Raw genomic sequence first — 23,032 nt, forward strand, 5'->3', positions numbered from 1 at the left:
AATGCCTTGTCCAAGGTCACAAAGCTAGTAAGTAGCAGAGCTGGGATTCAAACTCCGGCCTTTCCACCCTGAGGGCCCGACCCTCAAACGCCCCGGGCGCTGGCTTCCTCGCAGGGAAGGTCCCATCTGGGCGACACCGTCCTAGGCCACGAGCCAGAGGAACAGGCAGAGGCTGCTCGTGTGAAAGATGGAGAAGGTATCCCCGGGGCAAAGGCTTTCGGTTTTGGTTTCAGGACGGATCAGAAGTCCCTGAGGGGCCCTCATAGAGATGACGCGTTTAAAGGTGACATCTTGTCTCCTGACCCCCCTGTCCATGTTTCTGGCCCACAGAGCCCCGGGCGGCAGCCCCAGGAGGCCCGAGAGGCAGCCGGGCACCTCGGTCATCTCGTACGACTACTCGGAAGAGGAGCTGATGGCCAGCATCGAGCAGGAGTACTGTCGCTGAGGGCGGGGACAGCCCTCCTCGGCCACCCGCCCCCGCCGGACTGGGGACTGGGCCTGTGCACCCCCGCCTGCCCCTGCCCTGCCCAGGCTGTGGCTGGAGCTGAGCCCCCTTAGACACGCGGTTACGCCGAGCTCCTTCGAAACATGCGGCTTCCTGCTTGCAGCGAGGGGGTCAGCTGTGCAGCTCGGCCCGAAGGCGGCACGGGGCTGCCCCAGGGGTGCGGGCCGGGTGATCCCTCCCACACCCCTCCCTGGGTCTCTGGGGAGGGCTCGGCCACGAGGTTGTCCCGCAGCCTGCAATGCTTCCCCTCCCTGCTGGCCCTCTGCCCCGCCCGGGACAGCTCAGACTGGCTCCCAAGGCACTTCCTGGCACGGGCAGCAGGCTTGCTGAGCTGGCGGGAGCCCCCCTGGTTCTGCACTAGAACCACCTGGTCCGGGCCTGAGAGTCTGCATTTCTAACCAGCTCCCGGTGACACCCAAGCTCCTGGACAGCCGCCTCACTCGGGGGAGGAAGGATTGAGTCCAAGCTCTAGACCTTATGTGACTCTTCCTTCCTAGCGCTGGGGCTGCTCAGAGCCACAACCCCCCTGGCTCTCTGAAGACAGGCCTGTTCCCCTCCTCGGCAGGTGTGGCGGGCGGAGAGTGCACGGCTGGGAGCTGGAGCCCTCAGTTCTGATCCTGCAACCACTTCCACCCTGTGGGCCTCAGTTTCTCTCTCTAGAAATGGGGTCCTGACAATCTGGGGTTAGGCAATTCCAGGCTTCCCCTTGCCTGATCTCTGCTCCCTGCCTCCCCCCCACCCCCCACCCAAGGGCGCAGAACTGCCTCTGTTGCTGCAGGGGAGCACCCCCGCCCACCTGAAGGAGGTCTTGAGGAACACCTGCTATCACCACACCACCGACTGCCCGGTGGGACCAGTTTACTCTCCTCCCACTGGGTAGAAGGTCAAAAGTCACGGCCATGAGGCCAGGAAAGCCCCAGAACATTCCCATCTGACAGATGAGAAAGCCGATTTGCCAGAGATGCCTGTGAGTCCCAGGCAGGCCCAGGAGAGCCACAGCCAGACTGGAAGATGGGACTCCTGCAGGGGCCCAGGCGGGGCCGGCCTGGGAAGAAGGCTCTGGTGGCAGGCGGTTCGGGGAGCAGCGGGGAGGGTGTCGGAACAAAGGGGCATGTGGGCGCGACGTCAGCTTTGGCCAAAACCAGAATGGGTCTCAGCTTGTCACATTTACCACCAACTCAGCAGCCTCCCTGGCATCGTCTGCAAGATGCAAGAGCTTTCCGGATGCAGACGCAGGGCCCCTTGGCACTGTCCCCAGACCCACAGGCCTGTTGCCGTCACAGGCAAACGGGTGTTTCCATGAACTTTTATTACTTGGCAAGACAGTCTTTGATCAGATGTTCCACGGCTGGAAGATTCTTACTGCCGAGCCAGAGGGTGGCGCGCAGAGCCTTCCAACTACTGCCCCTCGGGGAGCGGCTCCAGACCCACCCCCCCACGCCCCCCCCCCCCGAAGCGAGAGCTACTCCCCACCCAAGCCCAAATCATTTCTTTTGACCAAAGATGAAAGCCATTACCATTTTAATAATATAAATATTTCTTTGAAAAAGACAATAAAATTTTATTTCTCACCACCAGACCAGGTCTTCAATTTAATGATGCAAAATGTTTACAGTTTTACATCGTTATTCTGTTAAAACGGAACATGTTCAGCCAGTTTCCTGAATTTTCCAGTGGAAACCTCATACAACTCTTAATGAGGTAAAAGTGATAAGAAAAAGAATAAATTTCTCCTGTGGTTACTATGGTCTGTGTCCATGTCAAGGTGAATGCGCACAATCGAAGCAAAGCAGTTGTTCTCAGGCCTTTTTTTTTTTTTTTAACTTCCCTGAATTTGGGCAAGTGTCTTCTGAACAGTGGCCAGCCAAATAAAACCGTGGGTTCCAGCTGCGAGGTGGAGGGTGGCCAAGTGGCCTCGGGAGAGGTGCTAGCCCAGGGGGGTGCAGGTCCAGGGGGTGCCGGCCCAGAGGGAGTGCCAGTCTGGAGGGGTGCTAGCCCATGGGCAAGGGGGGGTCCAGGGACGCTGGCCAGGGGTGTGCCGGCCCAGGGGGCGGCGGGGAAGGCCTGGGAGTGCTCTTGCGTGCACTGCTTCAGCCCTTCCCGGGGCAGCTCGGTGTGCCTCCCGCGCCCAGCCTTCGGCTCTGGAGCTGAGTGCAGGACCTGCTCATGGGCGGGGAGGAATGTGGCTGAAGCAGAGGCAGGAAGAATAAGGCCTCAGAGTCTGAAGTGACAAGGACACACATTGGTGCCTGGGACAGTCTAAGCAGTGCACGTGCATCTCCTGGTTTCCGTGGTGGACACAGTCCTGTGAGAGCCTGCAGAGTGCCAGGAATTCAGAAAACACACCTGATTCCTGGCTCTGAGAAACGTCGTGGCCACTCTCTTGGGGGAGGAGCACCATCGCCGGCACCTCCCTCTGCCGTTGTCCGTGTGTTCCCAAGCTACTCCTCTCGGGCACCCTCCTCCTCACTGTGAGATGAGCTTTCCTGAGACACGCCCCTTTGATGGTCCAAAATCTTTTTTTAAAAAAATATTTTATTTATTTGAGACAAAGAGCACGTGAGCGAGGGGAAGGGAGAGGATCTCTAGCAGACTCCCCATGGAGCGTGGAGCCTGATGTGGGGCTCAATCTCACGACCCTGAGGTCAAGACCGAGCCGAAATCAAGAGTTGGATGCTCAACAGGCTGAACCCCCCGGTGCCCCTGGATGGTCCAACTCAGAGCCACTCCCATGGGCCGCCCATCATGCACCAAGCCAGGCCCGGTGAGGCCCCGGAGGCTTCCCTCTGTGCCCCCGACGGCCCCGTCTCCTGAGCCCCTGCTGCCGGGAGCCTGGTCCTCTGCCGGATGCCCAGGTGGCGCCTGAGCAGGAGCTGGTCTCCGCCCCCGAGGCCATGCCGTCTCCGGGGTGGGCACACCTGTAAACGTACTTGCTGCGAGGGGACGGGCTCGGAGGAGCGCGGCCGATGCCCCAGTGGAGGCCCAACCTATGTGCTGGAGGCTCTCCCGCTCTGGCCATGATTAGGAGAAAAGCCTTCTGGGGGGCCGTGGAGAGGACAAACCACATCTGAGGCTCTGAAGGTCGGTGCCCTCCTCTAGGAAGGAGGCCACCCCAAATCAGCCCTTTGGTGTGGTGTCATTGGGACCCCCTGGGGACAGATCTGACCTTCACAGGTAGACAGGGCTGTTTTCTGTGATGCAAGCATCCGTTTCCAGAGCTGGGGAGGCAAAGCTGCTTTTTCTGTGAGGTGTGGACCCTGGGAAGGGAAGGTGACAGGAAGTGAGCATCCCAGTGGCAGCGCAGGTCAGGACTGCCTGGCTCTGTCCCTGGGGAGCTGCCGCTGGAAACTTCGGGTGAGCTCAGCCCCAAGAGGTTTAGGACAGTTTGTAGGAAAGGGGAGGAACTGCAGAGGGAAGGGCCGAGTTTCCTACTAATCCGACAGGAGAGAATCTGAGTGGAAAATAAAAACAGGGACGCCTGGGTGACCCAGAGGTTAAGCACCTGTCCCTGGCTCAGGGCGTGATCCGCGGTCTCAGGATCGAGTCCCACGTCGGGCTCCCTGCACGGAGCCTGCTTCTCCCTCTGCCTGGGTCTCTGCCTCTCTCTCTCTCTCTCTGTGTCTTTCATGAATAAATAAAATCTTAAAAAAAAAAGAAAAAAAGAAAAACAACACGACCTTGGTAGCACCTATCGTGAGCTTACAGACATTGTGTGTGTGAGAGAGAGTGTGAGTGTGTTCACAGTCTGTACAAGTGCCTGAAGACGAGACGAGTACTGTGCAAGCCCAGGGGAGGGACCGGGAGCCGCTGCGGCCTGGCTCCTGCGGCCCCCGCTGCTCCCTCGCCCTTGGAAAGGGGGGTCGGAAGTAGCCGGGCTCCCTGAGGAGGCTCCCTGAAGAGGCCGATCTGCTTCTCTCTGCATCGAGAGCCGGGAGGGGGTGAGCCAGGAGAGGCCTGCGTGGAGGAGGAGGCCCGGACCCCACGCTCGGCCCCACTTTCCAGCAAGTGACCCGGGGACCGTAGCTCGCTCATCTTGTCCCCGGCAGAGGGCCCCGTCCTTCCTAGTGCCCACAGTTCCTGGGAGGCCCGCACGACAAACGGCTGGGAGCTGTCACTGCCCAGCCCGTGCGGGTAAGAGGTGGCGGCCTGGTCGCGACGGGGGCTGTGGGTGGAGGAGCTGGCCTGTGCTCCACAGGAGGCCGGCTGGGCCTGGGGCTCGGCGTTTGGTCTGCCCGGAGGCACAGCTCTTCCTCAGGGACACCCGGAGGTTACGAGCAAGGACCCACGGCTTCGAGCCCCTCCTCCACTTGCCAGCAGGAGTTGGGCCTTTTCCAGGTGTTCCCTCTCTTAATGTTGCAGAGGTCCCCCCCGCCGTGGTCTCACTGGGCTGGGAGCCCGTGCTCGAGGGGCCCCTCGAGGCCAACCGCAGGCCTCTGGGCCCTGGGAGTAAATGCAGCCACTGCAGAGCTATCTCAGGGTGGTTTGGGCAAGGGCATGTCCCCTCTGTGATGCTTCGGGAGGGGTGTCCCACAGCTGAACTGCCTGGGCACCCATGTCACAGCTCCCTGGGTTCGCACAGTGCATCCCTGGGTTTGAACGTTGAGCCAGGTGGGCATGGGGTTGGGGCCTCGGGCTCCGTGGGCACAGTTGCCTTGGGTTTCAGGCTGTTGCCACAGGTTGCTCAGGGCCACCCTGGGTCGGTCTCCAGACTTCTCTGCATCACCCCCTCTTCCTCGGCACTCTGTCCTTCCACCACTCACCACCCTAGAATCCTTGGGCCCTCGGTGTCAATCTCCTCAACTTGGGGACTCCTCTGGGTCCTGCCTGCTTTCCCCTCCCTCCAGGGCACCCTGGAAACGTCCTCAAGGCAGCAAACTGGGGGCGATCGCAGGGTTCACCCCACTTGTTTCCTCTCAGGGGTGACTGGCTTTCATGGCCTATGGTCCAGTTCCTTGAAAACACTAGGATGGCGATTTTATCTGGGTGGGTTTTCTCTTACTCGCTCTTTCATTCTTCTTTCCTTTTCTTTCTTCCCTCCTTCCTTCCTTTCTTCTTTCTTTCTCTTAAGAGTTATTTATTTACTTGAGAGAGGGGAGAGAAAAAGACCGAGCACGAGTGGGGTGAGCGGGGGAGGGAGAGAGAATCTCAACCAGACTCTCTACTGAGCAGAGCCAGATGCCAGGCTCGATCTCAGGACCCCAAGATCACCACCTGAGCCCAAACCAAGAGTCAGATGCTCAACGACCTGGACCACCCAGGCATCCCCTCCCTTACTCTTTCCGCTGAGAGGGTGTATTCGGTTCTTGTTACTCCATCTTGGGCAGAAGCAGAATTTGTATTTCTATTATTTTAATGTTCACATGGTTCGCAAGTTGGCCTGTGCAGTCCCTTGGAATGACTCCTTTGCTGTATAGCACGGTCCCTGACACTCTTGAAGGCAGCTGGCAACACGAGAATACTCTAAGCTTGTTCTGACGTTTCTGTGCCCCTTCAGGGAGCCCTGGCTCTTTTGGGTAGGAAACAACGAAGCTTTTTTTTTTGTTTAAGTAGGCAACAAACCCAGCATGGAGCCCCATGGGGGACTTGAACTCTCCACCCTGAGATCAAGACCTGAGCTGAGGTCATGAGTCAGATGCCTAACCCGAGGAGCCCCCAGGCGCCCCACCTAAGGCTTTCTGCCACATGCAAAATAAAAGCACCAGACCCTGAGATAGATGCGTGGCCTCTTCAGCTTAGGCCTCATTTCATATGTATGGAAATTAAAGTTTAGAAAAGTAGAGTATCTTTCAGCAACAAAGGAGTCGGCCTGCAGCAGGCCAAGTCGACACTACCTACCAAAGCAGCCTGCAGGGAATCCGGGGCCTGTCAGACCCCTTCACGGGAAAGAAGGCCTCTCGGGGCACCTGGGGGTGGGGGGTTCTGGTGGGAGAGGACTCAGTCTGTTAAGTGACCGACTCTTGATTCTGGCTCAGGTCACCATCTCGGAGTCCCAGGATTAAGCCTCGTGTTGGGCTCCACGCCTATGGGCTCCATGCCAAGCGGAGAGTCGGCTTCAGGATTTTTGTCTCCTTACATCCACACGCCCTACAAATAAATAAATCTTTTAAAAAAAAAAAAAAAAAAAAAACAAGGAAAGCAAAGAAGGCCGTTCTCTCCCATGCCACCTCTGCCCTGGGCCATCCACTGGTCTGCACGCACGCCCTTGGACTGGACACTGGTAGACAGGACTGGCTACCTCCTGGCTTTCCCCATCAAGACCCCACAGCCTTTGCTGCTCAAAGCCGATCTATTTCTTAGCATTTTTCTTCTCTCTGCAGGTCTGGAACCTCCTGACTGAACTCCTGCCCCAGCCTCATCACTCCAGCTCCTCAACCAGTGCAGCCTGACTCGAGCTGGAACTTCTCTCCATTTAGCACACGCTGAGGGAGTCACCTGCCCCTCGAAGGAGGCTAGGTCTTAGGGACAAAGACCAGCCACGAGGAAGGGCTGCCCGCCCTGTCTTCGGGGAAGCCACAGTCTACAGAAGGGGACAAACAGGTAAACAACAGGTGTGAGTACAGTGACAGGTGCCATGAAAGATTGGGGACAGTTAATTACTCAGGAGAGGCGGTAGAGTGTTGGCATGAAAGGAGGTTCGGGAAAGGGGGAGGAGGGGCAAAGACCCACACCTTCCCCAGATCCCTCATGGGAACCCAGGTGAGTCTGCAGCAGATGTGGGCTGCTTCCCTACTCCCACCTGCCCTGGGGAACCCTCAGCGATGCCTGCCTGGCCCTTAGGGAAGGCATGAGGCTGCCGCCCCGGCAGTGGCCCCTCCACTTACACCAGGGCCCTCACACTCCACCCTCTGGCACCTAGAGCCTTGGGGCTGAGGGGGTTGGACATTGGCATCTTTGTCCTGCGCTAGCTGCTGTTCTGGTCCAGGGCCTGGAAGCTGGAAGACCTTCCCTTCACCTTTACTTCCCATGTTCCTCCAGGAGACCTTCCAGTGGTACAGGCAATCAGCCACTCACTGCACAGTGCTCCCTGACCCTTGATCCTCTTTTATTCTGTGAAATGTTCATATGTTTTCACATCTTACCCGCAGGATGAGCTCTTTGGGGGCAGAAACTAAAACGACTCATCTCTGGGTTTCTGCTCCAACAGGACAGTTCATTGAAAGTTGTTGGATGGTGGATAAATGGATGGGTGGACAGGGAGTAGATGGGTGGATGGATGGGTGGGTAGGTGGATGTGATAGGATCCCCGTCATATGGGAGTCTGTATTTCAGTGAGTTTATTAGGTTTGCAATAAAACTCCAAAAAATACAAGTTTTAGACTTCAAGACAGAACCTGTAGGGATCCCTGAGTGGCGCAGCAGTTTAGCGCCTGCCTTTGGCCCAGGGCGCGATCCTGGAGATCCAGGATCGAATCCCACGTCGGGCTCCCGGTGCATGGAGCCTGCTTCTCCCTCTGCCTATGTCTCTGTCTCTCTCTCTCTCTGTGTGACTATCATAAATTAAAAAAAAAAAAAAAAAAAAAAAAAAGAACCTGTAGGCTCCAGAGTCCAGAAAAGGGGTGCCTGGGAAGGCTCCCTGGCTGCCATCAGAACTGCATACTGAGAGCTGAGGAGGACATGTGAGCACTGTCACTATATATGACTGTCATTGCATCGTACATGTGTTACCTCCTCAGTACTCAGCTTGTGGCATCTTGTTTCCCCTTTATCATCTTGCTTGTTGGCCAATTTGTCCTCTGAGCTCAGCAAGACACGCTGGGAAGAAGCCACAGAGCCAGCTCAGGACAATCCTGGAACCCACTGGGACCCAAGCTTCTTAGGGACTGATAAGAGGCCTTTGGGAATGAGCCTTCCTTCAAGGGGACTGTGTCTCACCCCTCTAGGGTGGGGAGTCCCGGTACCTGGGCTTTCTCCCAGGACAGGGCCTGGCTTTCAGGAAAATGTCTCAAGTTCCTCTCCATAGAAGTCCCTAAACAAAAAGGCAAGTGGAAAGCACAGGAACAGTGGATGTTAAGCAAGGAAGCAGAACCTTGGTGACAACAGAGGAAGAACAGCAAGTACAAATTCATGAAGCTTGAAGGTACCACACTTGTGGCTGTTCCCCAGAAACAAAGATGTTTGGAGTTGGAAAGACTTTTCCAGGGGGACTGCTGAATGCAAAGCCACCCCGTCCCTGCCACATGCACACACGACCAGGAGCAGTGTGGCCTTGGGAATCACACCCCAGGGTGGCCAGCTTTGGAAGGCAGGGAGTCCACAGGACTGCGACAGACTGAGCGTCAAGTGAGGGAGGAGTCCAGGTGATGCCAAGGTTTTACACCTAAACACTGGATGGACTCACTGTTCTTTTTAAAGACAGTGGGATTGACTGTGAGGAAAGTGAGCATGGGAGAGAAGATGAGCTTGGTGAAGTTTGCGATGCTGAGAGGACACTCATCAAGTAGACAGCTGGGTATGGTACTCGGTGCTCACGGGAGACGCGCAAAGGGCAGATACACAGGGGTCTCCACGGTCGAGAGGGTCTTTCTATCTAAGGCCCAAGACTAGAAAAGACCACCATGGTTGTGAGGTGAGTAGGAAAAGAGTCAGGGAGAAGGGGGGCGACCAGCAAAGGAGCGGACAGTGCAGCACGAGGAAAGCAAGAGAGTGTGGCCTGTAGGGGGCGATCAGCTCTGTCCAAAGCTGCTGGCGGACAAGGCCTGAGCTGGAAGTCTCCGCTTCTTGAGTGAGCAGTGGATGCAAAGTCCCAGCTGGAGCAGGCTCAAGAGAGAACATGCCTCCAAAAGGGAGTGAAGACCACGGTTCTCTGACACCTGTAGAGCCTGGGCCGGGGGTGGGGCATGGGGGGTGGGGAGTGGGAGGAGAGACTCCCTCCCACGCCAGCTCTTGTCACAGGTTACCCAGCACACTCAGTCCCATCCTGTGACAACTGGACCGGTGTGAGAGGGGTCACACAGAGGCAGCCTCCTTGCACATATCTTTCATATAGAACCCTCCAAGGAATCTAAAGGGAGCCCCAGGAAACAGAGAGGAGGGTTAAGGAGGGCCCAACTCTTTTCTGAGAAGAGACTGGGTACATTCCGGTGCAGCTGAATAACATAGGACACGAGTCCGGTTTGCAAATCAAAAAAGGTTTATGGGATTCAAAGAAAAAAATTACATCACACATATTTAAATAATAAGTCAAAGTCTGTTACATAAAACGTAATTCCAAAACGTCTTAAATTTTATTACTGAAACTAACTAAAAAGGCTCAAAGTCAAAAAAGATCAGGCAATAAAGTGCACCGGGGGAGGCTGCCGCACGCGCCCTGCTCCTGACCCCCAGAGCCGCCGGCGGAGGGCCTCTGTGCTGAGATCACACCAGGCTTCTGGTGCCCAGGACAGTATTTTTCAGATGGAAACTCTCCCAATTTACGGTCTTTCAATCAACAAACGGGAGTCGTTTACAGAAGGTATTTCTATATCTAATCAGGAAATGGAAGTGTAAATCAAAACCATTTTTAACACATCTATTCTTTAGAAACACCACGCTCAGAGAATGAAGTTTAATGTGACAAGTAATCCAGTATTCAAAGACCTTGTATTATCCACCAGAACATTAGTCGGACCTCCAATATTTTGCATAATTAAGAAAAATATCCAAATTTAATGCCATTCAACAGCATATACATAGTCAGAAATGCTTACACTGATTTCAGGTATAAGTGGGAGAAAAGACTGGGCGGTGGAGAATGTGAGCTATATACATTTAATCACTGTTCTCTTGCAACTGTATCATCCCATGGCCTGCAGGGGAAACTCAACTACGAAGTGTCCAAAAATATTAAAGCCATCTAAACATAGAGCCAGCACTCAGACACGTATGTCGATTAGGAGCTGGTGCAACTTACTGGATATCAGGCGACACAGTGACTGACCAGGTGATGGTTACCATAAAACCTAATTGTATTTATTCCATATTTCAACCTCACCATTATTTTAATAAAAATAAACGTCAACAACTAAGACACAAAGACAAAATCTAAATACATATACAATAAAAACCCGTTCCCAGGCTCACAAAGCAGTGCAACATTCCTACGTTCCTTGCATGAGCTGTGCTGCCTGGATTCCCAAAGCCGCCCAACGCAAGCAATCTCAGTGGCTTCCTGGACCCTGGGGCTGCGGTCTCTGTAGAATTAAGACCAGAGATCACACGATTCAAAGTGGTACCATGGGTCTATTTTCTAAGCAGACTGCAAAACACCTCATTCCGAGTAATTTTGTTTAATCAATTTCCTTCAAATAAAATGAATGAAAGAAAAGCTGAGTAGTATTACTGCCTTTAGCGTTACTTACATTTCCTATAGTCCTTAACACTTAACAAATAAATGACATCCGAATATTGGAGCTGGACTCTCTGCATGTACACTTCACCTCAGACAAACTGTATTTTTAGTGGAAAGTTCCTCCAACCAATAAGGACATTTTCTTCTCTAAGATACTCTACCCACAAAACACTGTTAAGGCCACAGCAAAAGAAGTCAACAGACAATTAACAAAGTGGCTGGATTTGAGTGCTTACATTATCTTTTTTTTTTTTTGGTGTTTGAGGTACAAACAGGAAACTGAGTAGGTTGCTCTCAGCAGAGCAATGGCCCCCAAAGACACAGACACTCAGATCCTACGGCTCACTGTTCACCAGGTATTTCTCAGGTACTCTGAATGACCCTCTGGGGCACATTCTTCACAAGTCACACCATGGACATAGGTAAATGACTAGTTCTACTTAACCAAAATTTTAATTCCTCGGGCTACAGCCTTAAAGGAATTGTTGCTTGGAATTTCTTGAAAATGCTATGAAAAAGCTAAATGCAAATTCTTCCCCTCCCCCTCCCCCATTTAAGTAGCCCCTATTCAAACCAGTTCTGGTTCTAAAAAATTCTTAGATCTGAACAGCCTGATTACAGACTTGTGGGTTGTTGTTTTTTTTTTTTATTTTTTTGGTGGCTGAAAAACATGTCAAATTTACTAAAAGTAGAGTTATTACGAAAACCATCTGAAAAGAAGACCATAAGATCACCTATCTAGGTGATTTGAATACCAACAATATAAATACTTTAATAAAAAACAGTATAAAAATTTGTACCCTGTCTCAGTTTTACAAAACATGAATAGAAAGGCTGTAAAAATCCAGATTTTGTAAACTTTATTGCCGAAACGTCGGTTTGAATGCTGGTGATTCAGATGATCAAATTTTCTTCCATTTCCTCAAAAAAACTTCTGAAACTACAAAAGATACTGAACAGGGTCCCAACCAAAAAGGAAAAGCTAACATACTTTCATCAGAACCAGCTCCCCACTTTCTCCTACCCCCTAATTTTTTTTTTTTTTTTTTTTTTTGAGAGAAAACCATCAGTTCCATTCCTGAAAAAATGCTTTGAAACTCCCATTGGCAATTCCCTGGCTGACCTTTCACACAGAGGCTGGCGTGCTTACTGGGGGGCTCCCAGGTTTCTCTGCTGAGGCAATTCTGTTCAGCTTGCCAACCTCTGCCTGCCAGCCCGGGATCTTCTTGGTAGTCATGTGGCGCCGGGCATGTTTTGTCAAGTGGTCACTGCGCATGAAACGCCGATCACACACCGGACACACAAACTTCTTCTCCCCAGTGTGAGTTCTTCGGTGGCGAGAGAGTTCGTCGGAACGAGCAAATTTTTTATCACAGCCATCCCAGTTGCAATTAAAAGGCTTCTCTCCTAAAAGGGAAGAAAACAGACACTAAAGAAAACGTAAATGCTCAGCACCTTATTGGAGGGGTTAACCCACGTCAGTTTTAAATTCCGTTCTTCAGGCCGACCTCCTAGTGGAACAGTAGCACGTCTTGACTCTAAATTCTGTTCTTCAAAATCTAAGAAAGCAATGTCCTGTTAACCTGGTATTGAGGTGTTCAAAAGTCAAGAAATCCTCTCCATTTCTTTTTGCCACACCTAAGATACATGTCAGGGCCCAAACCTGTCAAACGAATCTCACATTTCAAAAGTTTTTTGTTTTTTTTTAAGACCCATTTGAGAAAGGCAGCGAAAGCATGTGCACGGGAGAGGGGTAGAGAGTCTCAAGCAGACTCTGCTGGGCATGGAGCCTGATGCAGGGTTCAATTCCATGACCCTGAGATTGTGACCCAAGAGCTGGACACCCAACCGACTACACCACCCAGGTGCCCCTCAAAACATATTTTTAAATAAAAATAAATCTCTCATTGTTATAAGTTTGGGGCAGGGGGAAGATTCGTAAAAGGAATAATTCCTTCCCTCAAAAATAGAGCCCTTTATGGGCACCCATTGCTCTGATGCAGCCGTGACTGTCACACCTAAATACTAGACTCTGCTTCATCTGGTGAGTGGGAGCTGCCACGATTAGAGCGATCACGTGCTAACTAGAAACCATCAACCTGAAATGTATTTTTTTTTAAAGATTTCATTTATTTATTCACGAGACACACAGAGAGAAAGGCACAGGCAGAGAGAGGAGAAGCAGGCTCCCTGCAGGGAGCCCAATGCAGGACTCCATCCCAGGACTCTAGGATCATGCCCTGGGCCAAAGGCAGACTCTCAACCACTGAGCCACGAGGCGTCCCAACCTGAAATGTATTTTGGAAGACGACAGGAACTCCCTGCAGTCCAGCCCTTCCTACGCTGTATTCTACAACCCACTGTCACCCTCCTTTCCCTACAGTTACTCATGTTTACAGAATGTGAAGTGCACATTTTCTAAGATGCAAAAAGCCTGAGAAGTCTACTGCAACGTAAAGAGAAAATAACACGAGCATCACCCTAAAAATGTATCAAAGGACCACGAGCTTAGAACTACACTACATTTAACATACTGGGATGAGCACACGGCACATTCTAGAAAAAAGTGATGGGTGTACTAATGTGAACCCCAATCCCTACAAGACTATGAAGGCTTTTCAGAGCCAAAGAAAAACAGCCAGCTCTCCACCTTTTCCAGTGGTTCTTGTGTTTCCCTCCCACTCAAGGAAGGCTCAGGGTGCATTTCTTAAACACAGGATCTGGTGTCCCGATGCCCTACCTGCCGTGTACTCACCTGTGTGGGTGCGAAGATGGGCCTTGAGGTGGGAACTTTTGAAGTAGGTTTTCCGGCAGCCTGGGAAGTTGCAAATGTAATTTCTCCGTCGGGAAAAGTCTACCTGAGGGGCACAGTTTTGACCAGAGGCGATGAACACTGGAGCAGGGGCAAGGGGCAAGAACCTGGGACTCCCCACAGCCACTACACTGGATGAAGAGGTGGCAGGCTGGGGGAGGGCCACCTGGGGCAGAACCAGCATCACAGCTCCCTGAGGCACAGGGGGTCCCACGAACACAGGCGAGGGCACTGGAGCAGCATGGGGCAGGATGGGTTTGACGGTCCCTGCAGACACCTGGGGAGGAGGCTTCAAAAAAGCCGGTAACATGCCACTCTGTCCAGTCACAGGGATCATTTGGCAGAAGACAGGGGAACCGGAGACAGGGACAGAAATCAGAGGGGTGGCTTTCCTTGGCAAGTCACTTTCATAATTCTTTGGTGAGCAGGTTTGAATTGCGACAGGCCATCCTGCCTGCTGGCCTCTGTCAGCGAGCAGCAGGCCACCAGACTTGTGCAAGCAAGGCTGACACGACACCGGGTTAGTGTTCAGCAGATTGTCTGTGAGTTGTGTGTCCAGCAGAGCTGTGGTATGTCCCAACAACTGTGCTTCTCCTTCTGGGTCGACAGAAAGTTGGCATTCTTGAATGTGGGCAGCAGGAATGTGGCCAAGAGCAGGACTCCCTCCAGTATGGCGGATGACACTCGTCACCATGGGCCTGCAGGAAGGGCCAGGGGCTGGTTCCTGTGGCCCTGGCTTCAAACCAGGAAGGCCCCTCTCCACTTTCCTGCTTGGCACTTGGCCTGCCTCAGCGGAGGCTGGGGGGACGGCCGTGACCAAGCATGCTTTGGAATCAGTTACTTGGGCAGGAACAAGTGTCCCTGTCAATGGCTCCACAAGATCAGGGCTCTGAGGAGGAGTCATGCACTTAAAAAAACAAACAAAAACAAAACTGTGTGAAAAGGTTGTTTTGGTTAAATTTTAAAAAGGACTTACTTTGATCACAATGCCCCCAATGCCTTTAAAAACTATCTAGAAAAGACTCCTCTCAGCCTGCTCACAACAGCACCCCGTGGATTTCAAGTCTATGTGAGATACTTTACATTCCAGGCTTTTCCCCATTTCCTGATCTCTCCCAAACCAATCCACTTGCTTAGTTTTAAGAATGTCAGTGCCACCCCTGGGCTTGCACAGTTACCAAACTGAGCAATTAAGTATTAGGACCACAAATGAGAAAGCAAATTTATATTCAAAATAAGAGCTTTTCACAATATTTTTTGATTCTCATTTTTTTTTTTAATTTTAAATCCCAGTGCTAATCATTCAACACACACATATCCAGTCCCTACTAGTATCCCTACCAGACACTAGTAAGAATGGGGCACCTGGGTGGTTCAGTGGTTGAACATCTGCCTTCGGCTCAGGTCATGAGCCCAGGGTCCTGGGATTCCTGCAGGGAGCCTGCTTCTCTCTCTGCCTATGTCTCTGTCTCTTTCTCTCATGAATAAATAAAATCTTAAAAAAAAAAAAAAAAAAAAAAAAAACCAAACCTATCAGAATAATCCCCCAAAGGTCATGCTCTCACCAGTGGCTCTGCCTGAACCAAGCGTCTCCTGCAGCACCCAACAACTCCCACTTATTGTCAGCCTCCCTGTAGAAGAGCTGAAGCCATATACCTCCGCGAGGTGCTTGTACAATTCTCTCCACTGCCCACAAGTCCCTTCTCATCCCTCTTCCCACATCTGCTTTCCACATTCTCCTTCCAGTGCAAGCCTCTAGCCTAAGACAATCAGATTCTAATTTTCACTTCTGTTAGCCCATTCTCAACTTCTCCAAGCTGAGAAGCCATCTCTACCAGCCCTTGTGTAGCTCTAGCAAGTTAGGAAAACAAAAACCATGCTTGACTGGACCCAGCTCACACAAGTAGAAGTGGGTTGCTCCAGGGAAGCAGGGGCCAGTATTTCAACCCAGCTAATAAAGGCTGGTGCCAAAGCACAGGCTGTTTCTAGCTGCCACCCACGTATCCTGATCCCAGAATGGGTCATCTGGGGGGAAGCTAAGCCCCCTCTTTGCAATTCCCCAGAGAAGCAAGTACATTTTACCATCTCACATCAATCTGTAGGAGTCTTGTGAACATTTTAACCCTGTGGCTGCAAGCTATGATCTATTAATGGAAAGAACATATTTTCAGTAAGTAAGAGAAATTTTCGCCCTTAGGACCCACCTAGAGGAGGTTATACACTTGCCTACCAGCAGCCCGATGAACCCACCCATAAGTTCTTCAGCACATTTATTTAATATACTTCAGTCACTACACAAAATGTTCTCCTCCCCACTTCTTACCAGAGTTGATAATGAGTCGAAGTCCTTTGGTAGCTCAGGCGAGGCTGAGTCCACATGCACAGTGGTGGTGACATCCCCAGGGTCAGAAACAGGTGTGAGGGGTCTTATCTTTAATAGGTCACCTTTCTGGGATCTTTGACCCCAGGAGCTCATGCAAACAAGAGCCTCAACTGCTTCAATGTCATTCTGCTCCAAGATGCTGCATGTAGACCTTTCGCTATCATGCCTCTTCCTCTCCAGGATTGACTCACAGATGTCCATGATGTCCACCTGAAGGCGACACAACACAACGGCTTCTCAGTTCAGGGGAAAAGAGAGGGTAACCCCAATGGGAAAAACGGGTACACACACCAGGCGCCTGCACTATGCACTTTAACACACACACGATACTCCACGCACAACACAATCTGTATTCCAGGAAAACATGCCAACAGAACATTGATGACGATTTCACTTTTAAACCAATGTTCTGAAAAGTGAAGATGACTGGACTTGAATGGCAAGCATGGAAAACCCTGATATTGAAGAAAAGGTAAGTTTGTGTGTTTTCCTTTGGTAAATGATCAGTAAGACTTGAATCCCCCAGGTGTAAGCCAAAGTGGCCAGTGTGACACTGTCCAGCCAAGAGGAGAAACTGACACCAACTCTTCAGTTGGCTAAGAGGACACATGGTTCTTTAGAATTGGCAAAGCCACCAGAAGAGTGTCCCTACAGATGCATTTTTGCCAACTCTCTGAAGCACTCAGCACGGCCTTCTCAAGTCAGGGCATCACCATACACAGAAGTTTCCAGTGGCTCAACTCCATGGGTGCCAGGAAGTGGGGAGCTCATGCTGGTTGAGCCTTGTTCCTCAGACTGTGAGGAACACTCAGTAACTCCTTACTGCCACAAGGCTAGATAAGATAGAGAAGATAAGAATTTAAAAAATTTTAAAAAACCAGCACAGCCCAGGAAACAGATGTCCTTCCTGTGGGTCACACAGGTCCTTTTAGCAGGGGGAGGGATGAAGGGGAAGAAAAGCAACTGGAAGCAACGGATCTCTTCCCAAAGACCCTTTACATCTATGAGGATACACGTTTCCACTTGGCTCGCCCAAGCGCCAGGTCTCCCCCACTTCACGCCCGGAACGTAGCAGCCTTTGCAAGTGCAGCTCTGACCCAGCTTCTGTCTGCACCCCAGGCCTCGGAAGCCTGAGGTCACAGACATGGGGCTGCCGTCTGCCTGCTCGCTGGACCACCAGGGGCGCGAGGTCTGTTCTGGAGGCGCACAGGGCTCCCACACCTCTCTCAGGCCCTCAGGGTGCTCGAGTCTCCATGACCAAGGTCCTGGGTCTAGGCCGCCAACTCCCTGCAGCCCTCAGGCCCGACACCCGGCGGCCTGGGTGAGAAGAGAGCCCCACCTCAGCGCACTCAGCCCCCTCCTTGAGGGTGCCATCCCGCCAACCTGGCTAGCCTCGCCCCGTCCCGGTCCCTGAATACCCTCTGCATTCCAGCTTCGCCCGCCCCAACACCTTTCCAGTTTGGCTCCTCCCCCTGCGCAGGCCATCTCAGCCCCGCCCCTGCCCCGCCCCCCGCGTGCCACCTTCCCGCCAGCTTCGCCCCGCCCCTGCCCGGCCCCCTCGCCGCCCCCTGCCCCCCGGCGCGCCACCTTCCCGCCCGCTCCGCCCCGGCCCGGCCCCCACCCCTTCCCACCGCCCGCTCGCCACCCGCCGCGCGCCACCTTCCCGCCCGCTCCGCCCCGCCCCAGCCGCCCCCCCACGCGCCACCTTCCCGCCCGCTCCGCCCCGCCCCTGCCCAGCCCCTCCCCCGCGTGCCACCTTCCCGCCAGCTTCGGCCCCTGCACAGGCCATCTCAGCTCCGCCCCGCCCCTGCCCGGCCCCCTCTCCCTGCCCACCTTCCCGCCCGCCCCGCCCCTGCCCCGCCCCCTACCCCTTCCCACCGCCCGCTCGCCGCCCCCGGCCCCCGCGTGCCACCTTCCCGCCCGCTCGCCGCACCCCCGCCGCCCGCGTGTCGCTCTCCCGCCAGCCGCGCCCCGCCCAACGGCCGCCTCCTCGCACGGCCCGGTGACGTCATGGCTGGAAATAGCCCCGCGCCGGGAGCCGGCGGCCGCTGCGGAAACGCCAGACAAAGCTACGCGCAGGGCGGCGCGGGGCACACGCCCCCGGGCAGCCGGCGCGTCCCCGCGCGGCCGCTGCCCTTCCCGGCTCCGGAGCCCGCAAGGGCCCCCACCGGTGCGGACGCGGGTGCGGATGCGGCCGGGCCCCGCGCCCCCGCCCCCTCCCCGCGCCCAGGCCCCGCACGGGCGGCACGTCCCCGCCTCGCCCCTCGTTCAGATGGGCGCTCACTCACCGCACGCGCGTCGCCCGCGCCCCCGGAGCCCGCGGTGTGCATGGTGCCGGCGGCCCGGAGGCAACAAAGCAGCCTCGGGGCGGGAGCTCGGCGCGCGGCTGCAGCCGCACGTGCCCCACGGGCGGCGGCCACCCGGAGCTGCTGCGGCCGGCGCGAGCCTCCGCCCGCCCGCGCCGCTCTGCCCCGGCGCTGCCCTCGCGGTGCGGGAGGGGCGGGGCGGCCGCGGAGGGAGCGGCCGCGGGGGCGTGGCGCGAAGGGAAACCAAAATACACCGCGCCCCGCGGGGGCGGGGCCGGGCGCCCGCCAGCCAATCCGCGCGCGGCCTTTGCGCCGCCGGCCAATGGGCGCCGCGGGGCGCCGCGTGATCGGAGCCTGGCCGCGGCGTGATCTGGCAGGGCGGGATGCGGCACGTGTTTTGGTCGGAGTCGGGGGCGGGGCCTGAGGCCCTGGAAAGTAGGGGAAAGGTCCCGGCCGCCGCGGCGGCGGCAGCGCTGGCGGGAGCCCGGCTGGACGGCGGGGCGGCGCCCAGGGCCGGGGGAAGTCCCGGGGCCGGCAGGCTGGCGGGGCGCGGGGCGTGCTTAAGGGGGTCCCGCCCGCGGCCGGCCTGGTGCGGGCCCCGGACGTGGATCGCTCCCGCGCGGAGATCTCACCAGGTTTTGCTTGGTGGTTTGCGTTCCTTTATCTCTGGTTGGCTCCTAGGAGCGTATCCCTGATGGGGAGGAGTTTCGAAAGCGGGCTTGGCTCCAGGTGACGTTCCCGCATCCCCGGCTCCTTTCTGCGGGCGCCCAGAGCCCAGTCTGCCTTTGACGCTCCTTCCCAGGCAGCTCTGGGCTCGTTTCCACTCTCTTAGGCAGGGAGAGGGTGAACCAAGACCTGAAAGGTGCCTGGCGACACCCTCCCATTCTTCCCAGACACCGTGTCAGCATCGCCCCCTCCAAGAAGTCCTCTGACTTGAATGAGAGAGAGACCCACTGGCATCTTTCTCCCTCCCTGTACTTGAGTTGCCCTTGCCTGGGTGTGGCTTACCCACTTCTGCAGCTCTAAGTTCTTGCAGGCTGTGTTTACTTGTACCCCTACAACCTGCAGCCCCACCCCCACCCCCGTGGGACAACACTTCATCCACCCACAGGGCGCACAGTTGCTGAGCTGAGATACGGGGTTGGTGCAGCGGAGGGGCAAAGGCCACGGGGAGGAGTCCTCAGCCCTAAAAGCAAATGACTGGGAAAGCGGAGGATCCCATCCCTGCACTGTGGAGACTGTGCTCTGAGCTCTAGAAGCCCAGGGCCCAAGGGACAGGCCACAAGAGCATGCAGGGCTTCCCCTTTCTGCTAGTAAAGCAGTGGGTGAGGCCCAGGGGTCTATGCACTGCCCCTCCCCGCAGGCCTGCTCTGGTGGGGTAGGGTGGGGGGTAAAATAACTCCTCTCCGCTTCTCTTTCCGCCCCTTCCCGGCACCTTTCATGATCTGTCGCTTTTCAATTTTAGTTATTTGTTAATAAGCTCCCCGCCAGAAGGAACTCTCCCTAGGCTAGGGAGTTTATCTGAGCCACTCTGAAGCCCTGGTGCCTGGCCCAGTGCAGGCACACAGTTGCCATTGGTTGAATGAGCGAATAAAGGCAAACACGGCTCCCTCCCAACCCCCGCCCACGCCCCACCCAGTCAACTTGGACATCCTGCAGACACCTCTAATTCCATGTCCTTGACACTGAACTCACAGTCTATCTAGATCTGGACTTCTCCCCTCTGGAAAGGGCATCACCAGATACCCAGAAACTTTACCCAGAGATCAGAGTCACCTGGACTCTTCCCTTTCCTGCACTTGCTTCCCTTTGACAATTCCTTCATGTCCTTCTCTTTCCTAAATATCTTTCACGTTACTAGCGCCTTCTATCACCCACTCATGCCCCAGCCCAGGCCACCATCCTCTCTCACTTGAGTTGTTGCCAACTGCCTCCCAGCACATCTCCCTGCCTCCGGCCTCACTGCTGACCATCCGCCACCCTTCATCTCACTGCTAGAATGATCTTCTCAACGTAGAGATGGTACCAGAATGGTATGAAAACTCACAGCTGGAAGCGAAGTAGTTCCAAGACTGAACCTCACTTCTTAGGCAAGAGTCCATGACTCTGCATAACTGCCCCAGGCCAGAGCTTTCTGCATCATGCTGACTAGTTCCCCAAATCCCTTTTCATGCCTCCGTTGCTCCAGTACAGAACTCTGTGCCTACAGTCCCCAGCCCCACGTTGGGTCAAGTCACCCTCTTCTGCTTTGCACATGGTGTGCCTTATGCACAGCACATGGCAACCCTTCTCTCCTTTGACTGTGAGACTGTGACTCCTCAGTGAAGCCCTCCCTAACTTCCCTACAGCAGGAAGACAACTCAGCAGAATGCCAAGTGCAGGGCCTGGAAGTCAGACCTGGATCCAAACCCCAGCCGTGCCAGTGTGGCCAAGTCATGCGGCTGGAGTGTCTCCGTAGAATAAGAGATGGCAGCTGCTCGCTGTGAGCCTGGAACATGAGCTTCTCTACATCAGGCTCTGCGCTTGCTCCCCAGACAGCAGGAATATCTGGAAACTTGGGCAGCAGGCAGGCCCAGGGCTCTTCAAGCAGAAGGCTCTATCCTTCCCTTGTCTAGCCCATGTGACCAACAGACAGACAGACAGGTCTTTGCTCATGCCAGTCCCTCCTTATTCCTCTCTCACCTCTACCCAGATACTGCTTCTCCACGAAGCCTTTCTTCACACACATACATGCACGCGAGGCTGTGGTGACACCAAGCCCTGGATGCTGGTCCCACGTGGCATCAGAGGGATAGTGGCATGTTTGTAAACCTAAGACAGCTACAAGTCATTCATTCACTGGGAGACATCACTGAGGCCATCATCGGCACCAGCCCCTACAGGCTCAGATGGGTGTGGACAGACTGGATGTGGGCACACACAATGGCCACTGACCAGACTGCCACCATAGTCCATTGTGACCTTCCAGAATCTGTGCATGTGCAAACATGCCCTTGCACGACAGTCTTCGTGCTTCTTCTGAACCCTGTTTGGTCATTTCCAAGAAATAAATCTCATGACTTGTAAGGGTTGAATAATGTTCCATTATATGAATGTATCCTAACTTACTTAAGCACCCCTGGTTAAATCAGCAGGGTGTTCAGGTTAATTCCAGCTGCCAGGACGTGATGTCCGAGCATAGCTGGCCCATGTACGAGGACATCTACAGGATCGCCTCCTACAATTGGAATGGCTGGGTCAATTGTCCCAGCATTTCTTCTCTGCCCTTTTTCCTTTAGATAAACTCCAGTGAAATACAGTACAGATCCAAGAAAATGTGGAAATGAAAGGGTACAACTCACTGAATTTGCACAAGGCACACACTTGATGTCACTGGCACCTGGATCAAGAAACAGAATATCCTAGAAGCCCCACCCTGACCCCAGCTAAGACAATCGCTATCATGGCTTCTAACACCAGAAACTTTTGCATATTTTGAAACTTGTACAGAGAGAATGCTTTGGTTCTCTTTTGAGTCTGGTATGTAGTTGTGTGTAGTTGGAATTATTGTATTCTTGTTGCAGAATGTGCCATGATGCATTGGCCCATTCTTCTGTGGACTTCAGGATTGTTTCCAACCTGGGGCTGCTGGGAATACGGCTGCTGTAACCCTTTGGATACATGAGTACGTGCATTTTAAATTTAGAAAGATGGTCATGTTTTCCTGTAAACGTGAACTCGTGCCAATTTATCCCACCAACAATGGACTGCAAAGCCAGTCCCTTATTTCTTCACTAATCCTGGGCCTTCTCAAATTTTCTGACCTTTACTGAGCTAAGTGGAAAAAATGAGAGCTCATACTATCATATTGCATTTCTCTGATGGGAGTTTCCTTCTGAGTTTTTCATATGTTTAGAAGCCATCTTGATTTCTTTTTCCGTGGACTTTGGAAGGAATTTTAAATGACAGTACAGAAACTTGAGCATGTTTATATGCTGAAGACAAGGGGCCAGTGGAGAAAAGTGAATGATGCAAGACAGACAGGGGTTGGGAGGACGGGGGGAGGGGGTGAGGGAAGTGTGTTGGGGAGGGCCAGGGGGACACGCGACAGGAAAGTTGGCCCTGAGCAGGATGAAGGGCTTGCCTTGTGGGAGAACATGGGAAAGGAGAGGAAATGGCTGGAGATCCAGGATGATTCTGGGATGGAGAAGATAGAAGGCCCAGCCAAGGTGTTTATGTGTGACCCGCCTTCCTGGTGATGTGGGAGCTGTCCCTGGGGAGCAGGCCCTGGTGGGATGAGAAAGATTTGGAACAGACTCAGACAGTGACAGTGATTGCCCGCCACCCTGAAGTCCCAGTCATAATGGTGGAGTGACCCTGGACCAAGAATTAGGCTCTTGTCCTAGCTCCAGGGATTAAAGTGCTGGGTCACCTGGGGTGGGCCTCTTCCTCATCTTTGAGCTCAGTTATCTGACTCAGCTCTGTGATTCTAATCAGTCCCAAACTATGATCCAGTTCATTGCCATGGTTTTGTTGCATTTTTTTCCTCACCTAGCAAAGTACAATTTAAGGACTATCGTTTATTACAGAGATTATATCCTCTTAATTTTTTTCTTGTTAGAATGTCCTGAGTCTTAGGAAGAGGTAGTGAAAGCAGATGGTACAGAATGCCTTAACCTGTGAAAGCAAAACATTGGCAGCTCCCCAGATTTTTTCTGAA

General features: G+C 53.8%; 2 protein-coding genes and 1 long non-coding RNA gene across 14 annotated transcripts in view; 1 reads left to right on the plus strand and 2 right to left on the minus strand.

Annotated features, from left to right (window-relative positions):
* The window catches only part of CYS1 (cystin 1), a 17,987-nt gene extending 15,737 nt beyond the window's left edge, over positions 1-2,250 (plus strand). Inside the window, exon 3 of the mRNA XM_072771117.1 lies at positions 331-2,250. Coding sequence (XP_072627218.1) covers positions 331-445 — 115 coding nt within the window. The 3' untranslated portion in view covers positions 446-2,250. The remainder of the gene's footprint in view (positions 1-330) is intronic.
* On the minus strand, positions 1,593-5,444 carry LOC140601767 (uncharacterized). Its single transcript, XR_012004832.1, has 2 exons — positions 4,008-5,444; positions 1,593-3,762 (listed from the first exon to the last, which is right to left on the minus strand). It is a non-coding gene; the product is annotated as an uncharacterized lncRNA (long non-coding RNA).
* Positions 5,445-6,573: 1,129 nt separating this feature from the next.
* On the minus strand, positions 6,574-21,169 carry KLF11 (KLF transcription factor 11). 12 transcript variants are annotated; one of them, XM_072771105.1, is made up of 5 exons: positions 17,027-17,237; positions 15,968-16,237; positions 13,588-14,551; positions 11,956-12,239; positions 6,574-6,589 (listed from the first exon to the last, which is right to left on the minus strand). In XM_072771105.1, exons 1-4 carry the CDS (start codon positions 17,171-17,173, stop codon positions 11,959-11,961), a joined length of 1,662 nt encoding a protein of 553 aa, XP_072627206.1. In that variant the 5' UTR covers positions 17,174-17,237; the 3' UTR covers positions 6,574-6,589; positions 11,956-11,958. The 12 variants fall into 12 exon arrangements, with proteins under 12 accessions (XP_072627206.1, XP_072627216.1, XP_072627210.1 ...); XM_072771115.1 differs by lacking the exons at positions 6,574-6,589; positions 17,027-17,237 and adding exons at positions 9,618-10,674; positions 17,940-18,000; XM_072771109.1 differs by lacking the exons at positions 6,574-6,589; positions 17,027-17,237 and adding exons at positions 16,741-16,860; positions 17,249-17,452 and having other exon boundaries at positions 9,618-12,239.
* Between the last annotated feature and the right edge of the window lie 1,863 nt (positions 21,170-23,032).

The sequence above is a fragment of the Canis lupus genome, chromosome 12, assembly GCF_048164855.1.
Source record: "Canis lupus baileyi chromosome 12, mCanLup2.hap1, whole genome shotgun sequence".
NCBI classification, from domain to species: domain Eukaryota; kingdom Metazoa; phylum Chordata; class Mammalia; order Carnivora; family Canidae; genus Canis; species Canis lupus.

What these genes read in the sequence shown, in the direction of transcription:
- KLF11 (XM_072771105.1), bottom strand. Translation starts at nt 17,173, where the DNA reads ATGTCTGTGACCTCAGGCTTCCGAGGCCTGGGGTGCAGACAGAAGCTG. An exon ending in AAACGTGTATCCTCATAGAT is followed by an intron (nt 16,238 to 17,026) that starts GTAAAGGGTCTT and finishes TGTCGCCTTCAG; the next exon opens with GTGGACATCATGGACATCTG. An exon ending in TCGACTCATTATCAACTCTG is followed by an intron (nt 14,552 to 15,967) that starts GTAAGAAGTGGG and finishes TGTTTTTTTAAG; the next exon opens with TGCATGACTCCTCCTCAGAG.